We start from the raw sequence: 12,163 nt of genomic DNA, 5'->3' as shown, positions 1-12,163 counted from the left end.
GACGAACTTGACTCTTATACTTAATCAAAAGACTTAAGACACAAACTTGACTTTCATACACAATTAGATTAAACCTACCCCACACACATGCGCAGAGAACTGCTTTAAGTCGAGCCCATTACCAAGATTACGTCGCCGCCATCGTCGTCATCATCACCCACTCCCTTTCGGTCCGTCCTCTCTCATCCTCTCCCATACATCTGTCTCTAGTTCCGCTTTCAGCTACCCAGAGGCTAGAAGCTTTTGCCTAGCTGCTGCGATAGATAATAATAGATTTTCTCACGCTTGATATTTCAGCCACTGAATGACGTTTGAACAATGTGTGCAACACGTTGGCGAGGTGCAGCTTACATCCATATGACACACACACACACACATGGAGCCAGTGATAGAGAGGAGGCGGGGGGGATTAAGGGGCCGGAAATCAAGCAGCGACGAGTTTAGAAATTACGTGCGGGAAAAATATTAATAAGTTACATATACGAGAGACTCTAGAGCTTGGCTCAGCTAATATGTTTATTGGAACAGAACAAAAACAACAATAAACAACTACATAAAACAAAAAAAAAAAAAAAAAAAGAATTACTTAAATGATTTGCATGATTTGGTTGAAACATTTTTGCAACTTCAGATTTTCACACCTGCTGAAACGTTGAATGCTCCTCTATGCTACCGACTGCTATGTAATTACAGCGAGAGAGTGAGAGAGAGATACATATACGTACATATATGTATATGTATATATTTAGAGAAACATCTTCGCTAAATTACGAATTACTTACAACACCCTGGGGAATTGGAATTGGCATCAGTATTGGAATTTTGTATGCATTTATGGCACTTAGTCATGGCCAAGTGATTTTGCTAAACTAGTTTAGCCCCTTACTTAGCAATTTCCCAATGGGGGGAATTCCAAGTACTAAACTACAAAAAGGAAAACAATGGCAAAAACATACTAATACTTAATCTAATCTAATATTAAAAGTGAACTTTGCTATAAGCCGGATCTCTCCAATCTTCCAATGTATCGGTAACGTATCGGTGATTCGGACAATTGCTAATTACTAATTGAATGCGCAAGCAAACGACGAATCATTCGTTCATTGAGTTATTCAAATGAAATGCCAACTATGCGCGAGGGAAGCAACTCAATTCCATGAAGTGTTTTTAACCGAGGGATGAACCCAACGTTAAAGTGAAAATTGAACTACATCAATTAACACTTACCATCCGGTTAACTTCTTAAAGTAATTGGCTTTAGCATAAACTTAAAAGTAATTTCAACTGAGTGATTTATATTTAACATTACATTCGAGAAGTTACCTCAACTGTCTGGATAAATACAAATATCTGCCTAACATTAAGTTTACACCTGAAATTTGTTGAAATAATTTCTGCAACTATCTTCCAAAACTGATCACATGAAAATGAGATTGATTTATATGGCAAAATGTGTTCACCTACATATATTGGCAAGCAAAAACAGCACAAAGAAGAAAAACAACAACAACAACAACGAGAACCCTATCCCCAAGCCCTGGGAGGAGTTGGTTAAAGATTTATTACCCAACCTTGCGGCTATTTCCAGGAGCCGATATAGTTAGTTTATGACGAAAAGCACAATCAGTTTGCAAGATTGCTTTTATTCATCAACTCTCAGCGTTGATGGCTTTTTAAGTACCGAAGGTGTTGACCTGTTGCAAATACAAATACATACTGTTCACGCCACCGGGTGAACAGCAGTGAGCGGCGAAGAGCAGTGAGCGGTGAGGAGTGAGGAGGGTTTTTTGATCCTCGGCGTCTACGGTCACACCAGGAGGAGTGACTTGATTTTTTCCAATGGGCACCGCCATCACTAAGAATCGAGCCTTTCACCCGAACACCCGTTCTCTTGCATTTTTTTTACGATTTGTTAATCACTTTCAACCCGAACCATTTCCGTGTGTGCCGGTTTACCTGTGAATATTATATAAATAATAAAACCTACATTTAGTTAACCGAAGTTTCTCGTGCGTTTTAATTCACCACTCGCTCACCACAAACTGAAGAAATTGGCACCCGCCAACTCCTTGTATTTCATTTGGATCCTTCCGCCCCCCCACGAACATTGGTCCTTCGAGCCGGATATCCTTCCGCTCCTCCAGCTTGCATCGGCGGAATTCCTGATAAGTACAAAATTTCATTATTCATTTCATTTACATACTACTAAAAGTGTGAGGTTTTCCCGCTTCTCCATAGCGACCTACACACTTTTACATATTGTATGTACATACCTGACCTGTTCCAAGGTTTCATGGTAGTTCCTAATCCTTAGCGTGATTGTCCAACGTTCTCATTTTACATTCCACGATTATCCATTTTCATTTATGTTTTTTTTTCCTCGCACTTGTCCAAATCCACCTTTTTTACATATGCATTCACATGTACATGTAATTTCCACAGCTGTTTGCCAAATCCGCGTAAAAGTTTAAAAAACAAAAAAAAAAAAAATTATTAAAGTGTTATAAAAAATAGGGAAAAATAAAAATCAAAGTGTTCACCGCGTTTTCTTATGTGTTGGAATAATAATCTTTAATGCCAAACTTATTTCCACACGCGCGTATCTACGTACATACATACATCGTCACCTGTTGATGTACGCGCATATGTACATACATATCCATATACATACAATCCCTTCGCACATTTACCACGACACAAAAGGCAAAAAAAATATTCTTTTTTTTTAAATAGCACTTCACGTATGCACCGCGATTTCTTGCGCGTTCGAATTAGGTGCGAAATTAATTTCCTCACGCGCGTCTTTGGATACCGGTGCACTTGCTTACATACGTACATACATACATATGTATATGCTTACATAGTCATACATTGCACATACATATGTACATATCCACAACGCATAATACATTTCGGTGTCGCGCATTGATTTAACACAACCCCACATCCAATTAAATTACAATTACTTACGTTTTTTTTGTTGTTGTGAACAACGCGTGTGCATACATATCTATACTCACCTGTGTACTTATGCATGTACGTACACACATAGATCAAAGCATCTGTCCATATGCATTGATCGGTTGTTTTATTTGCGCACAACACTCGCTTGTTTTTCCGCACAACACTTGTTCTTGGTTTTTCCGCACAACCACAAAAAAAAAAAATTATTCACATACATAATTAAACAACAAAATCAAAAACCAAATATATAAACAGCGGCCGACAGCTGTTTTCGGAGTAGTGGTGACACGTGAGTCGAGTCGTGATATCGATAGGCGGCTCAAGCGCGCCAAATTTAAATCACATTATTTCCGATTCTCTTTTTTCGCCTAATTATATATCCGCCCATATTTATAAAACAATACATATATATTTTTCCAGCATTATCGTGCCCACATTTATATATCCGTCCATATTTATAAATCATTTATATAATTTTTCCGGCCAACTTTTTGCGCTCACATATATATATCCGTCCATATTTATAAATTATATATATAATTTTTTCGGCCAGTATTTTGCGCTCATATATATATCCGCCCATATTTATAAATTATATATATAATTTTTTCGGCCAGTATTTTGCGCTCATATATATATCCGCCCATATTTATAAATAAACACATATAAATTTTTTCCAGCACTATCGGGCCCATATTTATATATCCGTTCATATTTAAAAACTATATATATATTTTTTCCGGCCAGTATTTTGCGCTCAATATATATCCGCCCATATTTATAAATAAACACATATAAATTTTTTCCAGCACTATCGGGCCCATATTTATATATCCGTTCAGCTTTAAAAACTATATATATATTTTTTCCGGCCAGCCTTTTGCGCTCATATATATATCCGCCCATATTTCTAAATAAATACATATATATATATTTTTTCCAGCACTATCGGGCCCATATTTATATCTCCGTCCATATTTATAAATTATATATACAATTTTTTCCGGCCATTATTCTGCGCACACATATATATCCAGATCCAGATTTATATAAAAACGTATTTTCCTTTTATCCTATACATCTTTGTTTATATATTTCATCCGTGTTTTGTTTTATACGTACTCCCATCGGTAATTTTCAATCCGCATTCGTGCGTTCGTATATTATTCCGCATCTATCCCCATTAAAGAGGCTTCGTTTCCGAGCCACACGCGAGAAAATTCTCCCGCAATCCTGCGGTGCACAGTGAGGAAGTTCTTGCGTCCCCATACAGTCCACTTCTCACTTCCAAAACAAAAAAAAAGGGACGCGCACAAACGCGGTGTTCGTCGGTAAGCTCGTCCCCTGAGTATGTCCACGGAGCCGTCCAAGACTGCGCCGAAGTCCAACAGTCTTTCGTCTCCCTCTGCAACTCCGGAGAAGGTTCGGCCTCCGACAACTCCGGTGACCGTGAAGCGTACGGATATTTCGCGCAAGTTCTCGTCAGTTCGCAGCCGCAGCGAATCCCCAAGGTCCCGTCCGTCTTCGTCCAGCTTACCTGAGGGTCGCAGATTCTCGGTTAAAGACTCGAGGGAACACCAAGGTCGTTCCAAGCTTTCAACTCAGACCCAGATTCCGCACGTTGTTGTGACGCACTGTTCTGACGCTCCCGTCACCCGATCCGTATCACAACAGCGTAGAGAACACTCCAGAATGTCCCTTTCCGATTTCGTTATAGCGTGCGACGCATTGACTCTGTTTGAAGCTCGCGAGAGTGAAGCTCTAACTTCTGAAGTGCCCTTGTTTTCCATTAAAATGCACTTAGAGCAGCTCAAATCCCTTTGGTCAACTGTCGAGATGGAATACTCCCGTTGTCACAAGGCCTTGACAATCCAAGCCGACGAGGAAAGCTTGGCAAACATAAGCCACATCAAGGCGAAGCACGAATCCGCTTACGCGGCATATGTGCGATGCGGGACGTTGTTCGGAGAACGCATCGAACAGCTCTCGGTACAGATGACGACTCTTAGGCGTCAGCCAACCGCTCCGTCGGGGCCACCGGGGCATAGAGTTCCTCCGTGTGAGGTAGAGACATTTGATGGCGACAGCCTAGCATGGCCCACATTCCGCGATTTGTTCGCCGCCATTTATATCGCCAATCCGTATTTGTCACAAGTGGAGAAGCTCTATCACTTGAACGCCAAGACGCGAGGGGAAGCGAGAACCATCGTGGCTAAGTCCCCCCTGACGAATGAGGGTTTCCAGGCCGCGTGGGAGAACCTCACCGCACGGTACGAAAACAGCCGTCTGCTGGTCATGACTCAAGCCAGACAACTCCTTCAGATTCCCGCGGTGGCACAAGAGTCGGGCAAATCCTTGCGAGAGCTGCAGACCGCGTTTCAAGGGTGTCTTACCGCACTTGAGCGTTCGGGTGTTAGTACTGAGAATTGGGATGTCCTACTTATCGCCATCTGCACTAGTAAATTGCCGAAGGCCACAATCCTCCTGTGGGAGCAATCAGTGCCCAATAAGACTGTCGTCTCAACGTGGTCCGATTTGAACCAATTTCTTACCGATCGGTATCGGGTCCTGGATGCCACCGACGAACATAAGTCGGCCCCAAGTGTCCAAGCCATCCCCATTGGCCCCCGCAAATCCTCTGCAACGATGAAAGTCCAAGCGTTTCCAGCGAAAGCTCAGCTCAAATCGGCGTCTTGCAAGCTGTGCCATCGGGAAAATCACCCAATACGGCTCTGCCCTAGTTTCCTTGATATGCCTGTTCAGAGGCGGCTGGAAACCATTAGACAGCAGGGACTTTGTCTGAACTGTTTTGCCCGCGGTCATCAAGTGAAGGGCTGCTCCAGTGCGCATAATTGCCATACCTGCAAGGAACGTCATCATACGCTGTTGCATCCTAGTGATGTGTCCGTGCCCTCGCCATCCGCTGCGCAAGTCCCACCATCCAGCGTCACAGAGCGCCCGTCCGCGAGCGACCAGCTCACAAATGCTCAAAGTTATTTTGCATCTACCCCAGGCAGAGGCCTTTTAGGCACTGCGATTGTCACTCTGCACCATCGTGGTGTGGATCATCATATTCGGGCGTTGATCGACTCGGGAGCCGATTCAACTTTTCTCTCCGAACGCGTCTTCAGCATGGTCCAGCCCCCCTTCTACCCAGTAGACGCCGCGGTTACTGGCATGGGCCAGAGTGATGGAGGCTGCGCCGACAAGGTGTGTCTGCTAATGCTGTCTCCCCCGTGTGACAGATTGAACAAGATTGAGGTCTCCGCCCTGGTCGTATCCAAATTGTCAGGGGCCATTCCAACAGCTCCATTCCTTAATACGGTTCCGACGCAGTGCCTCGATCGCCCCCTGGCTGACCCGTACTACAACAAGCCCGCGCCTATTGACATGATCATCGGTGTAGACCTGTTTCCCCACATCCTCGGAGAACGGATCAAAAAGGATATTGGTGATTTTGTCGGGCTAGAAACCATCTTTGGATGGGTTCTGTGTGGGGCTATCACTCCTGACCCCCCGGTGTCTAGATCCGTTTTCGCGGCACAGACGCGAGTTAGTCCCGAAGCAAAGCTTGATGTACTCCTCACCAAGTTTTGGGAGGTGGAAGACCTTCCCGCAAAGCCGGAAAAGGAGGATGACGCATTCTGCGAGCGGAACTTCCAGGAGACCACCCAAAGGGGAAAGGACGGCCGATATGTTGTGTCCCTACCGTTCAAAGGTCCGAATAGCGTTGACTTGGGCCACTCAAGACCGATCGCGCTGGCTCAATTCCTGCGGAATGAGGCACGCCTTCTCAAGGATCCGGTTCTAAAACGCAGTACGATGCCATTATTCAAGAATATGAGGAATTGGGTCATATGATTCGGGTGACGCCGCCTCAAGATGGGAAAAACTTCTATCTCCCCCATCATGCGGTGTTTAAGCCCGATAGCACCACCACTAAGGTACGCGTGGTATTTAACGCGTCGAGCCCCTCCACACAAGGCGTCAGCCTCAACGATGTCTTGCACACCGGTCCTACTCTTCAGGCCGACCTCACGCTTCAGGTACTGAAATGGCGGTTCTTTCAATTCGTTTTCAATGCCGACATAACGCAGATGTATCGACAAATCCGAGTCGATCCCAGGCATACCCCCCTTTCAGCGGATCCTCTACCGAGACCGCTGCGGCAATATTCAGGATTACGAGTTACAAACTGTCACGTTTGGGGTTAACTGCGCGCCATTCTTGGCGATCCGAGTCCTTTTTACAACTGGCACAAGACGTGCAAACGATGTATCCTCAGGCGAGCGAAATCCTTCGGAACTACATGTATGTTGATGATGTCCTTGCCGGCGCTCACACTGAAGCCGACGCTCGTCTCGCCATACGAGAGCTTCAAGCGGTCCTCCAATCTGCGGGATTCCCGCTTCGGAAGTGGACTTCCAATAAGAAGGAAGTACTTCAAGCCATTCCGAGAGAGCACCTGCTGCGAGAGGACTTTCTCGAGCTGGAAGACGCGAGCACCGCAAAAACCTTGGGTATTCGATGGCAAGCTGCTGAGGACGTCTTCTTCTTCACCACAGCGGACCCCCTTGAAGGAGTCGATCTCCAAGAGGCAGGTTCTGTCTCATATCGCTAAGCTCTTCGACCCCGCTGGGTGGCTAGCCCCATTTGTCATCCGAGCGAAGATATTCATGCAGCAAATCTGGCTTACCGAACTGGGCTGGGATGATGCTCTGCCGCCTCTCCTGCTGCAGCAATGGCATGAATTCCTGCAGGATTACCCAGGCCTCAGTCGACTCCGCATTCCCCGTTGGCTAAACACCAGCGATAAGCTCTCGTGGGAGCTTCATGGCTTCTGTGACGCGTCACAGAAAGCGTATGGAGCGGCCCTATATGTGCGGGTTCGGTACGGCAATCAAGTAGACGTCCATTTATTAACGGCTAAGACCCGTGTAGCTCCAGTCAAAACAGTCTCGCTGCCTCGGCTAGAGTTGTGCGGAGCGGTTCTGCTAGCCGATCTCTGGGCGTCGATCGTTCCTGAACTTCCAATCCGACCTGCAACCTCCCAGTTTTGGACCGACTCTACCATCGTGTTGGCTTGGCTCAATAAACCTCCGTGCAGTTGGTCCACCTTCGTGGCCAATCGCGTATCCAGGATCTCCGAAAGCACTAGTGGCCAAAGCTGGTCACATGTGCGCTCCGAGGACAACCCCGCGGATCTGGCGAGCCGTGGAGTCTCCGCGGCCGAGCTATCGGCCAGCAGCCTCTGGTGGCATGGGCCGGACTGGCTCCAGAGAGCCCCCCGAGTATTGGCCAACTCCCCATAACGAACTCCCAGACACCCAGCTGGAGCAACGGGTCCAGTGCCACACCACCGCGACCACGCTACTCGAGGACGTCAGCGAACGGTTCTCGAATTATGGTAGGGCTCTACGAGTCATCGCGTACATCCTACGCTTCGCCACCAAGAGGATTTCGACGCCTTCCACGGTTCGCCTCACCAATGACGAACTTCTTTCCGCCGAGCGCGCCTTGATTCGGACCTCTCAGCGGCGGGAATACCTCGCGGAGATACGGGCCCTGGGCGAAGGGCGACCCCTGCCATCATCCAGCACTCTACTCAATCTGAACCCATTTCTCGACCAGCATGGGTTACTCCGCTCCTGCGGACGACTCCGGGCCGCTGAGTCCCTCCGATATGATGAACGTCACCCTATTCTCCTCCCATATAGTACTCATTTCACTCGCCTGCTTGTCGCATTCGCCCACCGCATCACGTTGCATGGCGGCAATCAACTGATGGTGCGGTATTTGCGCACCAAATTCTGGATCCCACGGATAAAGAACATGGTAAAGTCCCACATCAAGGGGTGCAAGGTCTGCATCGTTCATCGTCGACGACTACAGACCCAGATGATGGGTGATCTCCCTCGAGAACGCATCACGTATTCCAGGCCCTTCACCCACACGGGCATTGATTTCGCAGGGCCGTTCGAGATCAAAAATTACACCGGGCGTGCGTGTCTCATAACTAAGGGTTATGTCTGCGTCTTTGTGTGTTTCAGCACGAAGGCAATCCATCTCGAGGCTACCTCCGACCTCACCACTGAAAGATTTCTGGCAGCCTTCTCTCGGTTTGTCGCACGGAGACAATGTCCACAGCGCATTTACTCCGACAACGGCAAAACCTTCGTAGGGGCCTCAAAGGCGCTCGAAAAAGATTTCCTGAACGCCACCAAGCTTGAAATAATGAAGGCATTCCCCCAGCACATCCTATCCTGGCAGTTCATTCCGCCAAGCGCGCCCCACATGGGAGGACTGTGGGAAGCAGGGGTCAAAAGTTTTAAGACCCTGTTTTACAAGTCCTCGTCCACTGTCAAATACACCTTCGAGGAACTTTCCACTCTCCTGTGTAGGATCGAAGCGTGCCTAAACTCCAGGCCAATCTCTCCCATGAGTGAGGACCCAGAGGATCTACTGGCCCTAAGCCCGGGACATTTCCTGATTGGAGGACCACTCTTAGCCATTGCGGAACCGGAAATTCTGGTCGAGCCTATGTCGCTGATCAACCGATGGCAGCGACTAAAGGCAATCCAGCAGGCTTTCTGCCGCCGCTGGAAGAGTGAGTACCTCAAGGAGCTTCACAAACGGAACAAGTGGAAATCACCGACTCGCAGCATCCAGACCGGCGACCTCGTGATCGTGTCCGAAGATCATCTCCCCTCCAACGAGTGGCGCTTAGGGCGAATTGAGCGCACTCTGCCCGGGGCTGACGGCCTCGTCCGAGTGGCTGATGTCACCACCGCGCGTGGGTCTATCCGAAGACCCGTAGCGAAGCTCATTCTGTTGCAAGACAGCAGGAGTCCTGAGTCTAAAACCTTATCGTGACTCCTAATCCCTCTATGTTTCCTCCGAATGTCCTCGTCTCCGTGCATGTTTCTCGTTCCCGTGCATAGACTAATCCACTCCCCCATACGTAATTTCTTTCGTTACAGTTCATTCAGCTCGCCCTTTCATAGCGACATGGCCCCCACGCGTCTGCCGCACCACCGCAGCAAACGAGCTCCACAGGGCACGAACGTGTACCGATGCCGGGTCTGTCGGGGGGGTTCATGCACTCCGGCAGTGTCAGCGCTTCCTAAACCTCCGAGGGGAAAAGCGGCTTCGGGCGGTGCTCATCAATAAATATTGTCCCAATTGCTTGGCCCACGAGCATTCATCCGACGCGTGTCGGACTCGCCATGGTTGCCGACGATGCGGGCAAAGGCACCATACCCTGCTCCACATGGCCGACCAACCGCCGAGACGACGTGCCTCCGCCCGGCGTCGCAGCCGATCACCCCCTCCAGTCGTGCTGCACCCCCGCTACAACCCCGTTCCCGATCATCGTCCGACCGCTCCGCTTCCCCAGAAGGCGCACCCGAGATTTCGTTATCCTCCCTGCTCCACGCCAGGACGACGACTGTCCTGCCCACCGCAGTCCTACGGTTGGGCAATGGCTCGAAATCCTTCGAGACCCGCGTCCTTCTTGATGCGTGTGCGGCTGAGAGCCGCATCAATCTCTCCTTTGCCCGGTCCCTGGGGTTAGCTGTGACCACGGTCGGGGTCGACCAAGCCTGTACGGCCGTCCTCGAGTCGAGGTCCGACAAGACGTTCCGACGGAACGTTATATTCCGGGTCGAAGAGGACTTGCTCATCCGCACTCCCATCCGGGAAGTGGCGGCGCCGGTCCGAGAGAAGTTCGCAACCCTGATCCTGGCCGACCCCTACTTCTATCGGCCGGCGTCGGTATCCGTGGTGCTCGGGGCAGACCTCTATCCTGAGGTCATCCAACCAGGCTGTGTGCCCGGTCATAGCGGTACTCCCGCAGCCCAGAGCACCGTGTTCGGATGGGTCGTCTCCGGCTCCTGTGGGATCTAGGCGCTCCAGGACGTTGCCGTCCCCCATCCTTTATATGTCCAGGGTGACAATTGCAACATGTTGCAAGGGGGGCGGTATGTTCACGCCACCGGGTGAACAGCAGTGAGCGGCGAAGAGCAGTGAGCGGTGAGGAGTGAGGAGGGTTTTTTGATCCTCGGCGTCTACGGTCACACCAGGAGGAGTGACTTGATTTTTTCCAATGGGCACCGCCATCACTAAGAATCGAGCCTTTCACCCGAACACCCGTTCTCTTGCATTTTTTTTACGATTTGTTAATCACTTTCAACCCGAACCATTTCCGTGTGTGCCGGTTTACCTGTGAATATTATATAAATAATAAAACCTACATTTAGTTAACCGAAGTTTCTCGTGCGTTTTAATTCACCACTCGCTCACCACAAACTGAAGAAATTGGCACCCGCCAACTCCTTGTATTTCATTTGGATCCTTCCGCCCCCCACGAACACATACATCTCATTTCACGTTCGAATAGTGGTTCAATTATACTCACTCTTAACTAGAAAATATCTCCTGCAAAAGACAAAGAAAATAAAAAGTAAATAAATTAAGAAAAACAAGAAGAGGAAAGAACTTAAACTACTTTAAGTGTTATTTTATTTTTCAATTGTAATACTGAATACTTAAATATATAGTGTTTATTTCAGTGCCGGATTAAGTCAAAAATATCGTCTTTCGGGGATGTAATACACATGAAAGTTCCAGCATCGACAATTTCTAACCGATTTCAAAAAGTTATAACTTAATCAAATTGGAATTGGAATGACTTAATTAGAACGTAATGAAGTTTAGGTTTGTTGGTACAGTTTGATTTTTATTGCCATTATTCTGGACTGACTTGAAAACACAACTTGATAAACCATTTTAAAATTAAGTTTGACAGCTTTCAAAAGAGATACATATCATCTTTAAAAATGGGTTAAATTAAGCCAAGTTACAGATTTGCAAAGTTAAGAGCTTTTAAGTAATTTTGGCCAACTTAACCTTTTCTTTGGTCAGAACTATATTTTGGTAAATGAGCAAACATTAATCAGCTTTCCAGTTATTGAAAATCTTCTAAGAGTGCTCCACTAAAGGCTCATGCCCCTTAGCATTAGCTCTATGGCTAATACTAGATTGCTTAAATGATTTGGTGAAGGCTTTATTAACTCCCTTTGATGTTTAAGGTGCTTGGCATACATGTGATCCTCACTAGCTCTTGGGTGCATTGTTCGGCCATCAACTGTCTGGCTTTAGAATTAGAAGTAGGTTAATTTGGCTCTAACACTTCCCATTT

General features: G+C 47.4%; 1 protein-coding gene across 1 annotated transcript; it reads left to right on the top strand.

The window, feature by feature from the left end:
• Window positions 1–1,714: 1,714 nt before the first annotated feature.
• On the top strand, window positions 1,715–11,231 carry LOC137574321 (uncharacterized). Its single transcript, XM_068286587.1, has 2 exons — window positions 1,715–2,169; window positions 9,945–11,231. The coding sequence occupies exon 2, from the start codon at window positions 10,204–10,206 to the stop codon at window positions 10,867–10,869; it is 666 nt and encodes a 221-aa protein (XP_068142688.1). The 5' UTR covers window positions 1,715–2,169; window positions 9,945–10,203; the 3' UTR covers window positions 10,870–11,231.
• Window positions 11,232–12,163: the final 932 nt, after the last annotated feature.

The sequence above is a fragment of the Drosophila tropicalis genome, unplaced genomic scaffold, assembly GCF_018151085.1.
Source record: "Drosophila tropicalis isolate 14030-0801.00 unplaced genomic scaffold, ASM1815108v1 contig_443, whole genome shotgun sequence".
NCBI lineage: Eukaryota > Metazoa > Arthropoda > Insecta > Diptera > Drosophilidae > Drosophila > Drosophila tropicalis.
The sequence above is the reverse complement of the archived record's forward strand: the minus strand, read 5'-3'. Positions and strand labels throughout refer to the sequence as shown.